The sequence below is a fragment of the Ailuropoda melanoleuca genome, chromosome X (assembly GCF_002007445.2).
Source record: "Ailuropoda melanoleuca isolate Jingjing chromosome X, ASM200744v2, whole genome shotgun sequence".
NCBI classification, from domain to species: Eukaryota; Metazoa; Chordata; class Mammalia; order Carnivora; family Ursidae; genus Ailuropoda; species Ailuropoda melanoleuca.
Window position 1 is genome coordinate 108,727,084 of NC_048238.1, and position 22,734 is coordinate 108,749,817.

Here is a 22,734-nt window from a genome sequence, read left to right on the forward strand (position 1 = left end):
GGAGTTAGGGGCAGGGCACCTTCCCACCTCTCTCCTGTGTGCCCGCCCCATGCTCCGGCTCAGGTGCCCTACTCACTGACCCCTAATGAAGCCCTGTGCTTTCTCCTCCGGACCTTCCTTCAGGCCGTTATTTTTCACCTAGAGCATACATCCATCCCCACCCCGTTTGAAAAATTATTTTGAAATATTTAAGACAGGAAGTTTATAAAAAATAACCTAAACATCTGTGGATCCCCCACCCAGCTGAAGAAATGCCATCTCCCCTTCGACCCAGAGGTAATCCCGTCTGAAAGTTGGTATTTCTCGCTTCCGGTCACTCCACACAGCCCTGAGCTAGAACTGACTGTGACAGGTGTGTGGTAGCTAGAGGAATGGAGGCATTTAGGCCTTCCTACTGAGTGATGCTGATGAGATAAGAAACGTGTTGTGCACGCACCTTTCATTTTCTGACAGTCAGAAACAGTATGTTCTTCCTGGATTCAATTCAAGGAGATCTCTCTCTAAGACATAGGAATATAATGATTCCCTTGTTCAAGCAGAGTATTACCCAAAGATTCTTTAGTGCCATTTGCCATTTAAGACCCTCTGTAAAGATGGAACACACATTCATCTGTAGTTGGTAAAGGTATTTCTTTGAGGGACTAGAAAAATGAGGTCTGTTTACTTAGCCTTTCAATGGCTTACCAGAGTACAGACAGGGCTTAGAGAATCGAGATGGGTGGATGGCTTGTGTGTCAGTCAGACTCTGTCTCTCAAATTCTCAGTTCTGAAATGAGCTTTGAGCAGATGCCAGGTGTTATGCCACCTAGCAGCTGGGCATCTAACAAGTGTGGCAGTGCTTAGCTTCCATGATCTCTGTCATTGGCAACTGGAGCTGTAAGCCTTGAACACCGCCCTCTCCCGTTATGGACATCCAGAGCCAGACCTGTGTTCTTTCCCAGAGGGAAGTTCATTACAAGGGTGACCGACAAGGATTCCTGTAGTATTTTTCTTTTTGTGAAAGTACAAGGGAGACTTTTTGAGGTTGTCCTTCTTTAGGTTCTTCAGTCTAGCAGATTTAGCACCTCTTTTTTTTAATTTTATTTTATTTTTTTATTTTTAATGATTTTTTAAATTATATTATGTTAATCACCATACAGTACATCCCCGGATTCCGATGTAAAGTTCGATGCTTCATTAGTTGCGTATAACACCCAGTGCACCATGCAATACGTGCCCTCCTTACTACCCATCACCAGTCTATCCCATTCCCCCACCCCCCTCCCCTCTGAAGTCTTCAGTTTGTTTCTCATAGTCCATAGTCTCTCATGTTTCATTCCCCCTTCTGATTACCCCCCTTTTCTTTATCCCTTTCTTCCCCTACCGATCCTCCTAGTTCTTATGTTCCATAGATGAGAGAAATCATATGATAATTGTCTTTCTCTGCTTGACTTATTTCACTTAGCATTATCTCCTCCAGTGCCGTCCATGTTGCAGCAAATGTTGAGAATTCGTTCTTTCTGATAGCTGAGTAATATTCCATTGTATATATGGACCACAGCTTCTTAATCCAGTCATCTGTTGAAGGGCATCTCGGCTCCTTCCACGATTTAGCTATTGTAGCACCTCTTTTCACTTCAAGGGAGCCGAAATAATGCTGAGAGGACTATAGTAAAACATCCTCATGTGTCTAAGTAGAACTTCAGTGGGAACATAGGATCCGTACTATAGGCATTCCGTTAAACTTCAGTCTTGAATCATCTCCTTATATTGCGGCTGCAAAATGAGTGCTGTTTTCAGGTGAAAACAATGCCCGCTGACACCTTCCCTTGCCCCTTATTGCCATGTTGTTCCCAATTTGTCAACCCCCAAACTTGAGAGTCTGTGGGCGAGTGGGCCTGCTGTGCAAGTTACATAGATTTAATCCATTAGTTCCCTTACAAGTGCAGGCTTTCAGACCTCAGGGTCTACCCCTGCTTGGGCAATTCTTTTTAATCTCAAGTTGACTTCTCCTTCCATCCCCCACTGCATCACTGGCCAACCCTCCATGTTCCTCAGCCGACTTCCTGTCTTGCTCTGCTGACCAGTTAAAAGCCCTCCTCCCTGAGCTCTCAAAAACCACCCCCCTTACTACCTTCTGCTGTCTGTTTTCACCCATGCTCTCCCCCTCCCCTCATCTGAGAGGAAGGGAATAGTTGCCTTTTTTCCAAAACGAAATTCCTCTACTTGAGCCTTTTCTCCTTTCCTCTTTTACTTCCTTTAGAGCCTTCATGCCCTTTTGGCCGTTCTGCATCTTCCATCTGTGTTTTCCATTGGCCCCACAGACCTGCTCAAGTCTCTGTGTCTTAGATCCCTGCTACCCACCCCCCTCCCCCCACCGATAGTACCATCCTCCTTCTTCCCTTTCTTCCCCCAGACTTCTTCATTTCATTCTTTATCCATTAACCATTTGAGAGGCTGTTTTGCGTCAAGCAGTGTGCCAGGCACTCGGGTCTAATGGTGTGCACAGCAGACACAGTCTCTCCCTCATGAAGCTTTCGTTCTGATGGGACCTCCAGACATCGATCAGATAATCGCACCGGGTATACAACAGCAAGCTGTGCCGAGCGCGAGTAGCCCAGGAGCGAGTCGTACAGGAGTTCAGCTGTTTTAGGAGCCTGGGAAATTGTCCTGAGAAAATGATGTTTGACCCCTGGTCTGAAGAATGAATAGGAATTACCTAGATGCTTGGCAGGGCCTCGGTGGGGAGAATCAGCTGACAGAACGGCAAGAGGCACTGAGACCAAGGGGAACATGAAAGGACTCGCCGTGGCTGGGTTGGGGGCAGGGAGAACAGTGAGGAATGGGCAGGAGGGAGGGGGTGGGGCCAGATGACCAAGGCCTTGTAGACCCTGTTAAGGATGGAGGTGTTTGGAGTTGAGCAGCGAGAAGCTTTGGACATGATTTAAACAAAGGAATGACAGCATCAGATTGATTTTTGTCAGCGATCACCTATGCTGCGGTGTGGAGGGCAGACTCGGAGGGGAGCGGCAGTCCGTGTTCCAGTGGTCCAGAGAAGTTGGAGAGGGGTTGACAGGTTCAAGGTTGATTTAAGAGGTAAATGTGGGAGATTGGATGAGGGATAACAGAGAAGCGGACGTCAAGGATGACTCCTAGGTTTCCAGCTTTTGTAACTGGGCAGATGGAGCACCAGCCACTGAGACAGGAAGACGTAATTTGGAGAGAGAAACATCATGTGGTTAGTTCTGGACATTTTGAGTTTGATTGGCCTTTGGAATCTCTCCCAGTTCTGTAATTCCAGCTGCCTCCTGGTTATCTGGAGTCGATTAATTTATCATAGCCTCCAAGCTGGTATTTCTCAAAGTGACAATGTTAATCATTCTCCAAAACCCCTTTCTGTGTTCTTCACATCTCTTGGTGGGATCCCATCTTTTGCTGGGCCTAAGTCTGAGTCATTCCCAGTGCTTCCCCTATGGTCATTGTCTCCTTCTTTTGCTTCCCACCTAGGTCACTCCACTCTCGGGTTCTCCTACCTTCTCCACTTGCCCTAAATCATTAGCTTCCGGGTTCCAAGGAATGGGTGTAGTCCCTTCCTTGCTACTGCACAGCACTCAGTACTGCCAGAGGAGTCATCAAAGAGCACCGGTCTGTCCTTATGCTCCTCTTCTCGAAACACATTCCATGGATCCCAGTCACCCTGATCCAAGCCCTGGGGTGCTCCCTGGGGAATTTCTTTGCCACCCTCTCGTAAACCTGATCCCCACTTGTTTTTTGTTTTGTTTAGTTTTTTATAAAGTCCCCATACTTCCCCACATGTGTAGCTGATGTCACTGTTGCTTGTTTTGGGGAAGGTAAATCTACAACTGCTATTACCCCATCCTGTAAGGATCATCTTTAACACTGCCATTGCCACAGAACCTTCATGAGACCCAGTCAACAGGAATTGTTCTGCCCTCCTCTGACCTCTCATCCCATTAGTCTGGACATGGGCTTTGTTTTGTTTTGATGGCTCTTGGTCCTTGCAACCTGGCATCGTGGCTCACTGGCTACGTGTGTCCTATCACCCATCAGTGCAGCGCTTGCACCTTATCTATGTCTGCGGTTCCTAACATCCAGGATGGTTTTTGCTGCTCAGTATACACTCAAGAGAGAGATGGTAAATGAATGCGTCTTTTTTAGATTGTTCTGTTTACTTCTCAACTATTTTAAATCCTTAGAGGTACAGAATTTTGAGTTAGAATGGACCTTTGAGAATTCTTAAATATTTAATGCTATTTAGGTAGTAACAACTCAGGTTTCTACAGAGTTAAGCTAATTTTCCTATTTCTGGATCTTCCAGTTTGACCTGCTGGGTCATCTGATCTTGAACCTGTCGTTCAGGGAGAACATGGAAGTATCCTCATTAAACTAGGCGCCTATGGTCAGGAACTGGCTGGTTCTCAGTTGTCCCATTTTCTGTTTTATGTTGGGTCAGGGTGATCAAAGCTATAGAATTTCCTGTATACAAGGACAAAGAACAGTAAGGGCTCATCTTTTCTGTTTACATTCTTGCTACCATGTTGATCTTAGAGTATCAGACTTTTAGTGCCCAATCTATGTATTTTTAGGTGTAAGTTTGACATTTAGGAATACACTTGGACACTCCTAAATCTCAATCCAGACAGAACAGGTTGCCTGATGGTATGTTTTTAATAACTAGATTGTGCTGAGAAGTAAATACATTATAATATTCAGCTGTGTATGTACACAGTTACTGAGTAGTGTCTTTTTTTTCTCTAGGCATTTGGATTTTAGTCACGTGGTGACGTGTCTCACCCCATGGCAACAACTAAAAAATGCCTCCTCGTGGGTACAAAGAAAAAGACCTGTAGCTGCTTGTAAGAGTGTACTGATCCAGTACATTTGTAGAGCACAGTTATGTCTTCCAAATACTAAGATATTCTCTGGGATAATAATAATGAGTTCCATTGTTTTCTAGCTACCATGTGACAGGTACCATGCCAGGTGCTTAAGTCCATGATCTTTAATCATCCCTACTTTACAGGTAAATGTGGCTGAGAGGTACAGTGACTTGCGAAAGTTATCTGGCTAATAAATGTCAAATCTCCGTTTGAACCAATTTTGTCCGGCGTAAGAGCTTGCACTCTTTTCTCTATACCGTGGTAACTGAGCTCTTACGCTTTCTTTAACTTTTTATTTTGAAATAATTATGAACGATCAAGAACTTGGAAGAAAGTGCATTACCTGGGGCGCCTGGGTGGCTCAGTCGTTAAGCGTCTGCCTTTGGCTCAGGGCATGATCCCGGCATTCTGGGATCAAGCCCCACATCAGACTCCCCGCTCGGTGGGAAGCCTGCTTCTTCCTCTCCCACTCCCCCTGCCTGTGTTCCCTTTCTCGCTGGCTGTCTCTTTCTCTGTCAAATAAATAAATAAAATCTTTTAAAAAAAAGACCCAAAAAAACTCACAAAAAGGAGAAACTCATTTTGAGCTTGATTGGCCTTTGGAATCTTGTTCCCTCTCTTGCTGGCTGTCTCTCTGTCAAATAAATAAATAAAACCTTTTTAAAAAAGTGCATCACCTAGCTTCTCTAGTAGCTATTCGGCTTGCTCATCAAACCCAGGAAGTTTATGGCACCGCACAGTTAACTAAGACTCTGACTGTACTTCAGCTTCACCACTGTTTCATGCACTCATTGTTTCGTAGGTCTCTGCATATAATTCTGTGATGTTTGATCCCATGTATAAAGTCATGGAATCACACACTAGCAATCCAATCTGCAACTGTTGCTGACCCTTTATAATCACACCCTCCTTCCCTGGACCCCCTGGCAACCATTTTTCTCTTCTCCATCTCTATAATTTTGTCACTTCAAAAAAATGTCATAAATGAACTCATAAAGTACGTGATCTTTTGAAATTGGCCTTATCTACTACTCAGCATGATGTCTTTAAGAGCCTTCCACATCGTGGTGTGCATCTGTAGTTCGTTGGTTTTTTTTTTTTTTTTTTTTTTTTTTTTTTTTTGTAGCTGAGCAGTATTCCATGGCATGAATGTAGCCCATTCTTACACTTTTTGACTTTCTGGAATACCCATGAGCTGTGTTTCTAGTATAAAGAAATGCTTAGTTTTTGTATTGTACAAAGGAGATGGATTTCAAGTAAAACTTAAACTTTATTTGTATCCCCTAAATGGAACATCTTCTAAAGAACAAAACTTCAATAAGCACCTTTAAAATATTTCTTTATTATCAAAGTAATCACAGCACTTAAGAAAATATTGTACTTAACAAATTTCTGTAGGCCTCCCTATCTTTGTCGATGTGAATATATATCTTACATTACTGTAGTCAGTGTATTTTGTATGCTGCTTTTTTCCACTTCAGCTTATTTTTCCACATACTGTAATTGTCGGAGCTGCATGCTTAGTCCTTCAATTTGACTAACGGTCATTTTCTCCACCCTGATGTCCCCCTCTGGCTCCATTGAGCATCTTCACATAACTGTTCATCCTGTGGTGCAGTAGCTGTAAGATAAGCTCTTAAGAGTGCAGTTATGGAGTCAAAGGGGTAGGACCATGTGTCCGACTCTTTTGATGTGTGCTCCCAGACCTTGGCCCAGATCTCAACCCTGCCCCATATTTACTAAGTAAGTTACCGAAGCTTTCAAAAGCCTTGATTGCCACGTCAGGAAATGGGAATACTACACCAACATCCGGAATGGTTGGGAGGATAAAATTGGAAAAATGAGGTGTGCAGAGCCCCCGTTGCAGCAGCTGGCACAGACAACTTACTCCATGTGTGGTAGCTGCTGGCAGCTGGTGGTGAATGTGGTGTGATACCACGAATGTGATTCTGGCTTGCCAGCACTTGTACGGACCCCTTGCACCCAGCGTTGGATAAGGAATGATGGAGAGGGATCGCTCTACATCCAGTCCCTTCTCCTGTGGGAGATGCACCCAGGCCTCAGCTAGGTGCTACTTTCAGATGTTGGGTTTCTGGTGTCGGGACTATAGACCTGTGCATTTCTGGCAGACAGGTTAAAGCAAGCGATGCAGCCCAGTCTGAATCGAGTGTTGTAGAACTGCAGAGGAGGGAGTGGTCAGTTCTGTTCTGTCTAATTAGGAAGTGGAGCTTTGTTAGAGGCGATGTTTGCTGAGCCAGGGCTTAAGCCATGGGGAAACATCTGGTAGGTGGGGAAACCTAGATCATCCTGGGCAAAGGGAACACCATTGACAAAGCACAGAGGCCTGATTGTAGACAGTGCTTGAGGAATGGTGAAGGCTTTCACTTAGTTCGGAGTGCAGAACAGTGTGGGAGAAAAGCCTGCAGAGACCAGCTGGAAGTGACACCACGGGGCCCTCGAATTGTGTCCCTAGGAGTTTAGTCGTCATTCTGTAGGCACCGCAGAATGGCAAATGTTTGGAGATGCATTTTGGTTGCATAACTGGCTATGGTAATGCTTGCTCTTTTATGTGTGGTCTGTATCATATTTTTGTTCATAGAAAGTGACAAAAAGGGCCAACGTAAAAGTGCCCTAAAGCATATGGTTTTTTAAAAATGTTTTTGGTGTTTTAATGATACTGACAGAAATATTGACGTCTGCATTTTTGTCCATTACAGGATTCTGCTCTAATACTTGATGTTCCTCTGGGTGTGATCTCCAGAATTGAAAAAATGGGAGGCGCGACAAGTAGAGGAGAAAATTCCTATGGTCTAGATATTACTTGTAAAGTAAGAGATTCAGTACTTTCTTATGTGAAAAAAGACACATTAGTGTTGAATGATGAGTAACAATTAATGAGGGGGTTAAAAAAAAAAGAATCGAACACCCTGGTTCATCTAAGGCCCGAAAATGGTTCTTCCCTCATGATCAGGCTTCCAAAACCTCCTGGGGACATAGTTCCTCTTACAGAGACCTGCGAGGACTCAGACCTGTCCTTCTGTCAGCTTGACCGGATAGGAAGAAAACTTATGGATAGAATTTTCACACTTTTTAGATTTTGCCTGAGTCTGCTCCTGGTGTCCCTTTATGTCATGTGTTACCAGCTAGACATCTTCACACAGTGAAAGGAAAGAGAAATTTAAGAGATTTTACCCTCTGTGAACCTTTCTAACTTTTGCTTAGTTTTCAGAGGTCACACTTGGCTTTGGCCTGGTGGGAGGCAGAGCTTTAACGATAGTAACATTTGTACTCAGCTGTAATAGTAACTGTTTTTTGAGCACCTGTGTCGGAGCAGACACACGCTAGGCGCTTTGTGTTCAGTCCTCAGGGTAACCCTCTGAGATGGACAGTCATGTCTCCATTTTATCGTTACGAAGCCTTAAGCCTAAGAAGAGTTAGGTCACTGAGCTAAGATTGCCCAACGAATGGCAAAGTTGGGATCCAAATACAGTGAGATGATCATTTTGCAGACAACAGGATAAACCTTCTGTCAAGAAAACTTCCTTTCCAGGTATTAAGTGTCAGACGGTTATAATCCAAACAGAATAATAATAGAATAGAATAACGTCCAATCCCAGAAAGAGCTCGAAGGGGTTTGAAGGTCATCTGTTCCAGTGGTTCCCACGGCTAGATCTGGGAGATGTGACCTTTGGTCAAGCACTGTGATTTCTTAAAGCTAATCTCCTATAATTTTGTTTTGATTATGAATATGGTATGTTTGTTTTATTGCCTCTAGTTTACAAAAGATGAAGACTAACTAGTACGTTCTGTCACAGACCAAGGGATTGTGTGGTCATTAGGCCTGAACTGAAATTCTCCATCACTGCCCACCTTGGCTTCTTCTGGTTTTTGTTTTAATCCAAGCTACCTTAAATGCCTTATTTATGATCCCAGCTACTGTCTTCACTCTGGGGCCCAGAAATACAGGGATTTACTTTTAAGGAAGTGTTTTTGCATTTTGTATAAAAGGATCCATGGGAGTAGAGCGTTATATTACAGTATTCAAGGGAAAATGGGGTTGCTAATATTGACGACTTTGAAAGCGACTTTCTTTCTAATAGAATTTTTTAAAAGTCCTATTTGTCGCCTTGTCAATAGGAAGAATTTGTATTTAAATATTAGTCCCCCCAAAGTTAATAAGATAAAGCACATTCTTAACCTTTTGACTGTTTATTATAAAAACCAGGGGCTTTGGGACAACTTGCCAGGCATCACTCGCAAATGTTACACATACCTTTGTTTCTTGGAGTTAGTGTTGAGCACTGAGATGACGGCCTAGAGCAGTGTTGTAGCTCAGCCTCTTCATTCCGTTACCTCCCTGGGAACTGCAGTGTCACGAGAGTCAAGTCCCATGTTCTCAGGAACAGACCTGAAGGTGCTAGAAAGGGAACCTGCTGTGGCGGGGTGGAGGTGGACTCTGCCGGCTCGCAGAGGTCAGCCGCAGCTGGAGTCAAGAGTCCTGATACAGCTGTTGCTCTAGGGAGACGGGTCGTTCTCAGCCCTACAGGTTTGGTCCTACCAGCTGTGCGCGTGGGAATTTCTGCTTGCCCGCCAGCGTCTTTCGCCTGGGGGAATGTCAGTCCCGGAGGACGTTGTCTAGCAGCAGAGGAGAAGGTAGCTCTGAATATGTGAATTTTTACCGCCAGGCACCCCACCAGCCCTTGCTGACAACTTGGAGCCTTTAAAAAAAAAAAAAAAGACGAAGCCAAACCTTAACCACCTCGAAACCTGCTCTTCCATGTCTAACCCCTATTTACTCACTTTAAGGACTGTGGTATTTTGAGGTCGGCAGCAATGGGTGTTGTTTCTCTAGAGATGTGTTATAGAAATGATGTCTCCATATATCAGCCCTTTGGTACTGTTGCAACGGGGGTGTGTTTACTCGGACTCGTTTATTATAGCGGGGCTGGGTGCATTGTCATGTGACCCACTTGTCAGACAGGCCGAGGGGGGCTGTGAGGCTCTTCTGCCGCAAGGCTTTTCTCAGGGACCCTGCCCTGACGAGTCAGCCCTTAAGGAGACCAGGTGGAACTTACCACTTCGGATATGCTCGTATTTCTGTTGCAGACTTGGTGAGCTGCCGCCTGTGAGTCATTTGCCTTTTCCGTTTCAATTTTCTTGTTGGCAAGATGAGGTAGTAATTCTTTCTGTCCTTTAATTACATCTGAATCAGATGGCAATAAGAAGTTGCTTGAATCCCTTGTGCTTTGGCACATAGAAAGTAGTTGTTGGAATCACTGATGGATCAGAATAAATGGTTATCTAGAAATGGTCTAAATTCTGGCCAAGTGGTTAAGAACAATGATGTTATGAAGTTATCAGCTGACACCAGGCTGTTAGGAGGAAAATTCCGCACAGGTCTTTGGGCCCCACAGATCCTCGGCTATCCAACACTGTGCTCGTGGCTCGGTTGTAAACCCTTTCAAGGCATGTCATCTCATTGAAATTATTATTGCCTTTGATTTGACTACTGCTTTGCATCATGAGCCAACAACTAATATCCCAGTTTCCTTGGAATATGTTGTGAATTGGTTTTTGGATTTTATTCAGTTCTGTGCTTTTAAAAATGAAAGCACAGAATCCTAGAGCTGGCAAGGCCCAGTAGATACCATCTGTATAGAGAGTGAGAAGTCCTGGGTCACTCCGTAGAGGCCTTTGGGTCTAGTTCTTTATACCGCCTCTGCTGCCAGTGGCATTCTGGAATGTCCCGTATACAGCAAGGCCTTTGCTAGTCCTTCATGCCAAGGACTTAGGAAGCTTTAAGTGTGCTCCTGAGATACCAAATGAAAAGCAGTTTGAAAAAATGTAAAGTCGTGACGTCCAAGAGGCCAAGGACCAGCTTAGCCGTCTCCTTCCTGAAGTCTCCCACGGGGCTCGTTTTTCTGAATTGAATTGGTGTTTTGAGTGCTCAGCCACTCGGTCACAGCACCGTGATTGATTTAGGAGACAACCTAAACAACTCTAGCTTTGAAAGTAAGAGAGAATGTTATATGTTTGATAGGTAATACAACTTGATATTTCAGGGAGATTTTTTGGTGGTCTATGTAGAATACTGTGCAAGTCAACTCGATGGGAAGAATATGTTCCTTTACTTGTATGAGAGCTTAAAATGCCAATCATTTCCTGATTTGTTAGAATGAGACTTGAAAGTAGCATGAGGGAGAGGGAGGGAGCTTCCGTATTTTCATGACATGTTTGACAATTTTGAGCTCACATTTAAAAAGTTCTGTGAATAAAATACTCTTTTATAGGGAAAGCAGCGCAGACACTAGTTGAATTAGAGAGACACCATGGATGGTGTGCGAGGCAAGGGTTGGTTTTTCCAGCTATAAAACGATGTTAGCTCTGTCCTCTCTTTAACACTAGTTGCTTTGTCTTTACGTTCGTGACTACGATGGGAATATTTTGAGGTGTTCTTAAACTGGATATCTCAAAATGTCACACAAAACAGTGATTTTCTTAATAATCTAGATTAACTGCCCTTTCAGGTAAGTGAATCTTCCAGTCCTTTAGTTGAAGAGATTTTTTGCTAAGGAATGTCACTTTATTTGAAGACTGAACTGTCAAATTTCTCTGCTCCCCCCCACCAGGACATGAGAAACCTGAGGTTCGCGCTGAAACAGGAAGGCCACAGCAGAAGGGATATGTTTGAGATCCTCACAAGATACGCCTTTCCCTTGGCCCACAGTCTGGTAAATTCCAGGGTTCTTCCCAGCGCCGGGAGGTTCTCCCGTGTCTCCCCTTTCATTTACTCTCTGCGCCGGCTTCTTGGCGTGCTGTGTGTGCCAGGGTGTTTATTAAAGGGGATTGAAGCATTCCCAGGAGGAGTAGGCCTCTCCTCTGCCACTCTGTGTGGGATGGCCCGCGCCCGGTGACTGAAGCACCACCCAGCGTAGTCTGTGCTCTCCCTCCCCCAGTGTGCCCCTGGCCTTGGCTCATCCTCTTTAAAGGCATGAGGCAGTGAGGTGGACTGTGGGCACCTTCCTTTTGCCACCAGGCCTTGCTGGCATCCTCTCTCCCCTCTCCCTTTGCTCTGCTCGGCTCTAAACAGACTTAGAGGCAAGCACCTGCTAAAGGGAGAGCAAGGAAATAATTCTTAAAAAAAAAAAATATATATATATGCCTTTACTTTGAGTCTAGGATGAGTGTGGCACTGTGTGGACAGAAGGGGATGACGGAGAACATTTGTAATGTAGCCCTTCTCCCTGAGGCTGTCTTTTAGGTTTTTTGGCAATAAGGGCCTGAGATTTTTGTTTTCTAGTGAGACAAGGTTTCTCTCTTCCCACATTTCATCAAGAGTTGTTCCGGGCAAAGGAAATTCATGGTTGATGGAAGGGACAATTATACAAAGACTGGAGGTCTAGAAAGATTTATGAAGTACTCCTCATGAGTCATATGTTGATTACAGATTCAGATGTAATGCTTAAAACGAATGTAATGATAGAGAGTTGAACACATTTTCAGCCTTTTCTCAGTTTTTGATTAAATGTGTGATGTAAAACCTATTTCAGTACTAAACAATTTCTTTAACGATTAGGGCAAAGAGAGTTTTATGAGAACACATCTTTGGAATATTTATGAAAGTGAGAATGTAAGTCTAATCCACGAAAATTCAGTTAGGGAACGTGTTCTATCTTGGGCTTTGTGTATCTGGCCCCGGATTATCAGAAATTTGAAGAATGGCTCACACAACAGGTTTGAGGGAGCAGAGGCCCCAGTCCATCTCCTGTAAGATCCCCTTTCTCTGACACCTTTTCTCTCTTTTAGGGTTTACACCCCTAAAAAGTCAAGTATTAGACCAGCTTTCTCCTAAACTACTGGCCCATTTCTCGCCTCCATCCAAACTTCTGGAAAGAACATTCTAGTCTGGTCTCGTCTCCAGTTTATTCATTCCTCCAACCCATTTCAGTATCTGGCTTTACTGTAGGTTACCTTCTGGAACTGAGGCTCTCTTACTGGGCAAATCTAGTGGCTCACTTCAGTCTTCATTCTGTTTGCTCTTCCTCTAGCATTCAACGGTTTGGAGTACCCCATGCTAGTAAGTCCTGGTTTCTGTGTTATTCTGGCACCTTGACTGTCCTTCCCCGTCTCCACTGCCTCTGTCTTTTCCTTCATGGACCATGTCTGTTGGTGGTCCCCTTTCAGCTACCTTCTCGTGTTACTCGCTTTGCCTTGATGGTTTCATTTCATCCCATTGCATAAGCTGTCATTACCATATGGGTGATTTCGAAATCTAGCCCCGACACTGGCATCCAGTGAATGTAAGTAGCCTAACACTCAAACATCTTCCTCTGGGAGCCCTTGAGCATCACAGGCTTGCTGTCTCCCCCAGCCTCTTCGCAGCTCACCAGTCCTGCTCTGCAGCCTACATGCCCCTCAATGAGGAAGATCCCCAGTTGCTCAGGTTTGAGAACTTGAAGTCAAGTATCTCATTCTCCCTGTGCCTTGCCTCCCAGAGCTACATATTTTTTAATAATATTTTTTATTATATTATGTTAGTCACCATACAGTACATCCCCAGCTCTTGATGTAAAGTTCCATGATTCACCACTTGCATATAACACCCAGTGCACCATGCAATCAATACGTGCCCTCCTTAATACCCATCACCAGTCTATCCCAGTCCCCCACCCCCTGAAGCCCTCAGTTTGTTTCTCAGAGTCCATAGTCTCTCATGGTTCATTCCCCCTTCTGTTTACCCCTCCCTTTCTTCTCCTACTGATCTTCCTGCTATTTCTTAAGTTCCATAGATGAGTGAGACCATATGATAATTGTCTTTCTCTGCTGGACTTATTTCGCTTAGCATTATCTCCTCCAGTGCCGTCCGTAGTGCCGCAGATGTTGAGAACTCGTTCCTTCTGATGGCTGAGTAATAGCTACACCTGTTCCAAATTCTACTTACTGGTGACTCTCACATAGTTCTTCCCGTTTCTACTTGTGCTTCCTGTCTTAAGCCATGCTTCCCAACTGGTTTTTCTTCTTTCAGTTTTTCTCCTTCCAATTTATTCTACACAGTGCTGCCAGTGGTTTTTTAATTGAACTACAATCATTCACTGTGTCCCACTCTCCACAAAAGCAAAAACAAACACAAACTCAAGGGCTTCCCATGGCTTATACCCTACATTCCAAGCACATAGAACTGTCCTGTGCTCCTCCGATATACATAGAACTTTCAGAGCAGATTCTTTGGTTTTTCTGTTCCCTTTACTTGCAGGCTTCTTATCTCTTTAAAGCCCATCCACCACCTTGCTCAGCCCTAGGTCCTTTTATATACCATCTGTGTTCCCCTCCCCGGCCCCCTGTAGGGTTTGTCTTGCCTCTCACTTGTTAGACTTTGCAGGTCCCTCTATTAGAGCACTTACCTCAGTCTGCCTTACGTAATAATCATGTAGGAATTGCCTGCCTCCTGCTATACTATGGGCTTATCAAGGCGGGGAGCCGCCATTATTTCTCTCTCTCACCTCACCATAATGACTTCTGCATGGGAGTTGTATAACGATGGCTTTTTTATTGAACTCAGGTTAGTAGAAAGTGAAGGAAAAATCCATTTTATGGAAACACATGGGACGAATTTCTGGGTGTTGTGCATCCAGCACCAGAGCCTAGGATTCTGGGTTGCTGTCATTGGAGTAGTCCACAGAGGAGTTGATTTCTCGTCTGTGGTACTTGGCCTTAGTTTTTGTACCTGCGCTAGAAATCCCTACTCTTCCTTGGGAAGTCAGTAAAGTGACAAACTTTAGAAAAAGTGTCAGCCGGATTGCTTATGCAAAGTTTTGGAAAATTATATTCCCTAAGTTTTAACTACTGAAGTCATCTTTAAAAAAAAAATTAAACTAGTCACTGAAACAATACAAGATACAGATAAAAAGAGATCAGCTTTTGCCATGGCTTTTGGAATATCTGTTCCTGCTATTCCAGTCAACATGTACAACGGTCTTGTAAATCAAATTCATTTCGGGGTACCGTGTTGGGTGGTGTTGGGGAGCCGGGAGGGCAGATGAGGAGGAATACGAGATGAAGGAATGATACCTAGTCCCATTTGGGGATGTGACAGAAGTGATAGGATACATGTGTCTGGCCCCGATATGGACCAGTTACCTTCAGTGCTGTAAGGGAAATGCGGAGGAAATCCACTGGGGATTCACAGGAAGAAGAGAACACGTCCAACCTACATGGAAAAGCCTGCATGAAATTTGATAGTCGTTTGGGTTGAGCCTCGAAGGATGGTTATCATTTCCGGTGGAGGAAGTGGAGTTTCAGGCAGAGGCAAGACCTGACCCTCGACACAGCAGAAGGAAAGCTGGAAGCATTGCAAAGTGTTCACGAGGGTAGCCGGGTGCTGTTTGGTTGGAGTGTGGGGAAGAGGAGCTGGGCTCATGTGGTGGAGGGCTTTGCTAGGGAAGGAGCTAATACCTGGGGAAGTAGTGGGGACCTACGGAAGGTTTCGAAATAAGTGACAGAACTGAATACAAGGTCATGAAGACTAGACAGGAGCAGAGAGCTCCTGGAGCCTGGAGCCTGGGAGGGGGAGTCAGAGGGCCAGCTGAGAGGTCCACAGCGTCTGAACTAGGACCCGGCGGTGCAGGTGGCCAGGCAGGGTGAGGGATGACAAGCTTGGGCAGCAGTTTGGTGAGAGAGGACAGCGAGGAAGGCTGAATCATCTTCCTTCTGGGGTTTGCAGCTTGAGTGGTGATGAGGGTGGGGCACCGTTGACAGAGCAGGGAAGTCAGAAAAGGGTTTTGTTTGAGGAAACAGGTGGAAGACAGGGCAAGGAGGGAGGGATGGGGAGTTCTGTTTTGTTCGTGTGGCTGTTAGCGTTGTTTTCCTTTTTGGCTGAATTGACAGCAGCGATTTCAGGTCTGCTCCTCAGAAAAGGGTCTAGAGATGTAGGTTTGAAATCGTGGTTCTTAATCTGTTTGGAACTATGGATTCCTTTGATGATATGATACAAATTATAGTTTCTCATCCCCGGAAGAATGCACTTACATGCAAAACTTTACATAACATTTTAGGGTTTCAGTCCCTCTGAAGCTTATCTATGGGTCCCAGGTTAGTTAAGTAACCCTGGTGTATAAGAGAGAAGTCTAAACAAAACCAGTTCGCTTGGAAGCTGAGAAAGGTGAATTTGTGGGAGGTGAGAGGAGCCTTGCTTGAGGGAGGTGAGAGGAGAGAAGGGATCTTTCTGAAGCAGGATTCTGGGGAAGGCAGAGGGGGATGGGGTTAAGCCCAGTTTGTAGGGCAGTTTTGGAAAGGAGAAGGGACAATTATTCCTCTGAGACAGGAGGGAAAGAAAAGTTTTCAAACTACCACAGTGGGGAACGCGAGAGTGTGCCAGAAAGGGATTTCCTGGAAGCCTAATCGAAGCCTGATTACGCTGAACAATACAAAGGGCCCTGCTTGAGAAATATCACTTTGTTAATATTATTGAAACTGTTAAACCAGCTGCATATTATCTCAGTGATCTTTTTTTTTTTATCGTAAGCATTTGAGGTCAGAAGTAAGCTTGCTGTTGTATCCATGAAATGGTATCTGAAGGCCAGGAGAGCTGGGTTCCAACTCCAGCCGTAGGGTGAATGGTGTACAAGTTGGCTTTTTGCTTTCAGACCACCCCCTTGGCTCTGTCTGGCCTCCTTCCCCATTAGCATTTTCACCACTCAGTGTCTTCAAGTCGGGACTCAAGCTTTGAATTGAACTTGAGCAGTTTAACTACAGAGTCAGCCCCACCTGTTCATTTGATTGTTTCCATATTATGTCAGTCCAGTCAGGCTTAGACATTGTTCCCTTAACATTTTCTACTTCAGCCTAAGTGTTTATTTTCTTGCTGTATTTTTGTTTTGCCTTATAAACACTAGAAACTGTACCAGTTTCGCCAGCTACCTTATGACTAAACGCTACCTCTAGGTAAATGATACATCTTTATAAGAGATGTGACAACGTTGGGGTGCCTGGGTGACTCATCAGTGGATTAAGCATCTGATTCTTGGTTTTGGCTCAGGTCCTGATGTCAGGGTCCTGGGACTGAGTCCCACATCGGGCTCTGCGCTCAGTGGGGAGTCTGCTAGAGATTCTCTCTCTGCCTTTTCCCTCTGCCCCATTCCGCCCCCGCCTCAGAAAAAAAATAAATCTTGAAAAAAAGAAATGTGACAATGCTTCTGACATAATTTTTTAAACGTAAGAACAAAAATTGTGTAAATCTGAACAGAGCCTGATAGTGCTACCGAAGTGAATAATTAATTGTTGGGGTGGTTCGTTCAATGCCAGAGGTCTTCTTTCATTGAATTCCTTTATTGTTGGCTCATTCTTCACTCAGCTGGGATAACCAGAGAGAATATAAATTTTAGATGAGTGTTTCACTGTTAATCCCACTGTATTATTGAGTCATGAAATCCTTTTACTAAGTTGCAATGAGCATTTTTAAATGGACTAGAAGAGAGAATATTGAGAGCATAATACATACCACGGGTACGTATGGTTTTGTCAGATATTTGTTTCAGAGGTGTGTGTGCGTGCGCGCGCACGTGTGTGTGTGTGTACGGGATGGTGGTCATGGTGCAAAGTGTATGGCTTTCTGTTAATCATAATCTAGAAAGTTTGAAAAACAATCGTTCAGATAATGGTAGAATATGTAGAATAAAATGGGCTTTGCGTTGATTTAGGCATTAGTAAAGGCACTGACATCTGTCTTTACAGCTATAGGCATGCATGGACTTTCCTGAAGTGTGTTTAAGTGAAGGGCTAGAGTTTTGACAAAAGTCATGGAGTGGAGCCTCACACAGGGAAGTGGAGAGCTGGAAGGAGTGGAGCTCGGGGCGCAGTTGCCAGGCTCATGGCAGCCACAGATGAGGGAGAGCCAGAGAGACGACTTGTTTCCAGAGCCTTGCTGGTGTGTGCTCACGAGCACATGCTAGGCAGTCCAGCGGCCTGTGTCTGAATCTGACTCAGTCGCTTACCTGCTTGGTAACTTTGGCAGCCACATAATATATATGTGCTTCAGTGTTCTCATCTGTAATGGGGATAATAACCATCTCTGCCCCATAGAGTTTTTGTGAGGATTAAACGTAAACTGTTTACAAGTGCCTGGCACACAGTAAGTGCCCGTTGAATGTCCGCTGTGCAGTCGTGCGCCATTTTCCCAGCAGGTGCAAAGAGATTGCCCCAACACACTTTTTCCCCCCCAGAATATTAATTAAGTAATTGTGATAATATGTGAGACACTTTAAGCCCCTTAAAAGAAAGATGCTATGTGGATAAGGTTGCTATCCTTATTAACAACCCATTGGTTGTACTTGGATAGAGGATTAGTTGAAAGTCTTAAATTTCAGTCCAGAAAGCATCTGAACTAGAAATGTGAAATAGGGGCTGCAGTGATCGTCTTCAGAAAAGGTTTTCCCATTGTTTTTTCTGTCCACACAGGCCTCCCGCTTCCAGGGTAGCGTGGCTCATTCGGGTGCGTGTGTCTCTGCGCTCTGTACTTTCCTGTGCCATTCTGGGTTAAGCTCTTGGGCGTTGCAGTGTGTTCTGCCTCTTGTCACTCTGTGACCGTGTCAGCACTCATGTAGTTGCACAGGTTTTTGGTGTGTTGTTTGCTTTGGTAAACTTGACCTCCGTGTGGATGGTAGGAATAGGCACAGGAGAGAAGACTGCTGGCTTGCTTTTGAGAGAGTGAAACAGCTGGCCTTCAGGGCCTTTTCTGTGGAGACCAACAGCCTTCCACGGACTGAAGGCATGACGCTTCCTACTGTGGGCAGCCCAGGGCAGTGAGGTGTTAGAAACGGCCGCACCTTTCAGGAGAGGGCCCGACTGCCTTTGCTTCTCAGAGTCTTTGCCGCTTGCTTCTTTTTGCCTAGCTTTGGTGAACCACATCAAACCTTGTCCATACAGCTTAAGCACTGTGTCATTTCTACCTTGTGTCCACTCTGGCTCAAGTCCAGTTATACTTGCTTGTAAAAATGATTGCATAAAAATTACCAAAGCGGGTGATGGGGGTGCACATCTTTTTAAGTCGCTCAAATGAGAGGTGTAAATGATCCTGTGAATAGGCAATTAACAACAAGGGTACTTTTCCCTGGGCCTTCATTTTTCAGTCCAGAATTGGGGAAATTTTTATAAATTGCTTTGAGGTTTTAAAAATCTCAAGACTGAAATTTAGTGGACTCTTACTTCCTAGGCTGACCACAGAATAGATAAAAGCAGACAGCTCATTTTCAGAAGCAAACTGAGGGCTTCAGAGGGGAGAGGGGGTGGGGGAATGGGATAGGCTGGTGATGGGTAGTAAGGAGGGCACGTATTGCATGGTGCACTGGCTGTTATACGCAACTAATGAATCATGGAACTTTACATCAAAAACCAGGGATGTACTGTATGGTAACTAACATAATATAATAAAAAAATTATTATTAAAAAAATTAAATTAAATTTAAAAAAATAAAAAAGGCAGTTGAAATGAGAAGCAGTACTGTGCATACACGCACACGTGTAACACACACACACAACGCACACACAGACACACACCTGCTTTTCAGCCTCAATGTGGCTTTAGGACTGAAGCAGGTCTCAGTTCTCTGTCTTCTCTTTGGCTAGGACTCTTTTTTTCTTGGATAAGCAGTAAATGTGACCAACTGAGGGTCTCATCACGCTTCCTGCCACCTCTAGGACTTGGCCCTTGGTCTCTTTCACTCTCTGTCTTCTCCCTGCTGCCCATCTCCTGGAACCGTGCTCCCCGCAGGACTCGCCCCACATGGCCATCCGTGTTCAGAAGCCCAGTGTTCACTGCCTGCCAGCACGTGCTCGGCAGCTGCTCCCTTTAGAGCTCATCCCACTTCTCGCCCTCCCACGCCAGGGGAGCTATTCTTTTGAATGTGATTCAAGATACTGAGAGTGCTCAAGCCACCTCTCCTTAAATGTTTTTAAACTACTGAGTAGCCAGTCATGAGAGGATGTTTGTAAACCACATGTGAAGCATGAGGAAGTCTGATACCTGGAGCGCCCCTCTGGCTCCTGGGGCGTCGTGCTTTGACTTCCACCATGGCGCTCTCCGTCCGGGCCTGCTCTGCTGAGTTCGTCCTTGCCGGCTCATGGTGCCTCATTTCCCAGGATGTTTTTGATTCCTACTTCTGAACTCCTGTTTCTCGGACCTTTATGGGAATACTCGGAGGCAGTTTGACGTTTCCTTCTGCCTGGCATCTTATGGCACTCTCAGTGTGGGTCATTGACAAATTAGATTCCCTGTTTGATGTTTTCCGGACCATCCAAGTTTTATGAGTTTGGGCTACACATTGTTTCAGAGCTGCCTTGTGGCTACAAATTCCTGGTGGGAGACAGCACTAGAGACTTTTTTTTCTCCCTTGATCAACACCGATAATCTGGACAGGTAACCTCCTTGGGGGGTTACTTCCTGTTTATCCTTACCCTGAGGTTGTAGCACTTGGGAGGCCAACCTCTACTGAAAGCGGCTTCCAGTCTGATACCCGTCGCGGCATCTTGGGTGGGCCTGGGCCTTTATGTCCTCTATCTCCCGTACCCCAAAAGGCCATGAAAATCAATTCTGTGAGGGCCCTGAGGTAAAAGCCAGCACTTTCCTCTTGCCCTCTACATTCCCGTTTGTGGTTAGTGTTTAGCTTCTGAGTTTTTGTTCCTCCCTAGCTAGCTCAGTAGAGCATTTTAAAAGAGGTGCCTGTTTTATGCAGCATTTGTCGATTTTCAGCAGAAGGCTCAGTTGGGGCATCTATAGCAGACGCCTTTCCCTGTAGCTTCTGCGATCTGAAGCGCCTGGTCCTCCACCTCTCTAGCTTCCTTTCAGGTTCCTCTGCTTCCTTCTGCTGTCTACGTGTGGGTCTTCTAGAAAAGTCCATTCTTCCCATCCTTCTTGTCCTGTACCATCCCCTCAGCAGTCTCTCTCCCTCTCCTGTCTTCCGGCGTTGCCTGTCTGACCTGACTTCCAGATCCAAAGCTTCCTGTTTCCCTTTAGCTGCACTGTAACTTCAGCTGACACCTGAATGTTCCTTTAAAATAATCTCTCCTCTTTCCCTTAAACCTGCTCCTCTGTGCTCCCAGTTTCTTGTGGTATCTTCTTTTCCTCCAAAATCAAGGCCGCCATTGGAAGATTTCCCTTTTCTATTTACTGAATCCATGGTTTTCCTCTCTTCTTTTCTGAAGTGGTGGAATAGTCCTTAGACTGGTTTTCCTGCCTCCTTTCTGTCTCCTGCCCAGTCCACCCCTGCACGTCTTCTCCCTGGGGACTCAGCTCTCATTCCCCCACTCCCGAAACGTCAGCAGTTCCTCCCTCTCTGTCAGCAGAAATGCAGACTCCAGTCTCCTCCACTTTTGTGGCCTCACCTCTCAGCTGTCTCCACTTTTTTCGACCCCTTCCTACACTCTGTCCGTGTTTGCTGATAGCCTCGTATTCGCTGAGTTTGGCTACCATTTGTGCCTTTTTGTCATCATAGTTATTATCATGTCCAAGGTTGTCTTATCCTTCCAGGCCCATCTCTCTAGAAGTAACCTAGGCATTCTCTGGAGCCCCAAGTGCTTTATCTGTGCTCTCCTCTTTACGTGATCAGTAGTTGTGCCCTCTTTGTCGCCGTCCTTTGGAGAATTTCTGACCCCTTAAAGACAGTGCCTGTGTCTTACTCATCTTTTTCTCCACTTAATACCTTGTTCATGGTAGGCCCTTGGTAAATGTTTGTTGAATTAGTATACTAGGGTCAGTAGAGTGAATGAATTAAGAACAAGCATCAACCAAGTCATCAGTAAGAATATTCTGTTTAGGAAGGGCGTTTATTCTACAAGCACTACTTTAAATTTTGAAAATAACTAATATATGTCCATAATTGAAAATTCGGAAAGTATAGAAGGTACTGTTACGGACCCAATGTTTGTGTCCTCCCAGAATCTTATGCTGAAGCTCGAACCCCCCAGTGTGATGGTATTTGGAGATGGGGCTTTTTAGAGGTGATTAGATTTATTTTTTTTTATAATAATATTTTTTTATTATATTATGTTAGTCACCATACAGTACATCCCTGGTTTTTGATGTAAAGTTCGATGATTCATTAGTTGCGTATAACACCCAGTGCACCATGCAATACGTGCCCTCCTTACTACCCATCACCAGCCTATCCCATTCCCCCACCCCTCTCCCCTCTGAAGCCCTCAGTTTGTTTCTCAGAGTCCATAGTCTCTCATGTTAGGAGGGTGGAGTCCCAGGATGGGATTACTGGCCTTAGAGGTAAAGAAAGGGACCCAAATTTGTGCTTTCTACCATGTGACGTACAGCAAGCAGGCTGCCCTCTGTAAACCAGGAAGTGGGTCTCACCAGAACCCGGCCATGCTAGCTCCTTGACCTTAGACTTTGCAGCCTCCAGAGTTGTGAGAAGTAAATGTTCGTTGTCTATGGTGACTTGTTATACTGTCTGGAACTAATTAAGACAGGTATGTTGTAAAAATATCCTGCTCCAAGCACCCTTCGCCCATCCCATTCCCTTCCTTACAGACAACCCGTGTTTTCAGTCTGTTACTGTCCACCCAGTGATAGTTTAAGCCTGTTCATCAGCGTGTTAGTCGTATATGCCTCCTTTGACCCTAGCGGGAGTAAGCTGTATGTGCTCTTCCATACCTTACTTTTACATTTGCCACTAGATCTCGCCTGATGAGTGGGCTTCTTTACCCTATCTATGACTGTGCAGTACTCTGTTGACTGTACCATGCTTTCTTCAATCCTCTGTTGATAGATACTGAGATCATTTCCAATCATTTGCGGTTACATAAACTGCAGTGGATAGCCTTGTACATACATCATTTTGTAGGTGCTCGTGTA

The 22,734-nt window shown here is 44.9% G+C and overlaps 1 protein-coding gene across 5 annotated transcripts in view; it reads left to right on the forward strand.

Moving 5' to 3' along the window:
* The window catches only part of MTM1 (myotubularin 1), a 94,899-nt gene that overhangs the window by 33,095 nt on the left and 39,070 nt on the right, over positions 1–22,734 (forward strand). For all 5 annotated transcript variants that reach the window (XM_034648811.1, XM_034648812.1, XM_034648813.1 and 2 more), the window contains 2 exons: positions 7,598–7,708; positions 11,510–11,611. In XM_034648811.1, coding sequence (XP_034504702.1) covers positions 7,598–7,708; positions 11,510–11,611 — 213 coding nt within the window. The remainder of the gene's footprint in view (positions 1–7,597; positions 7,709–11,509; positions 11,612–22,734) is intronic.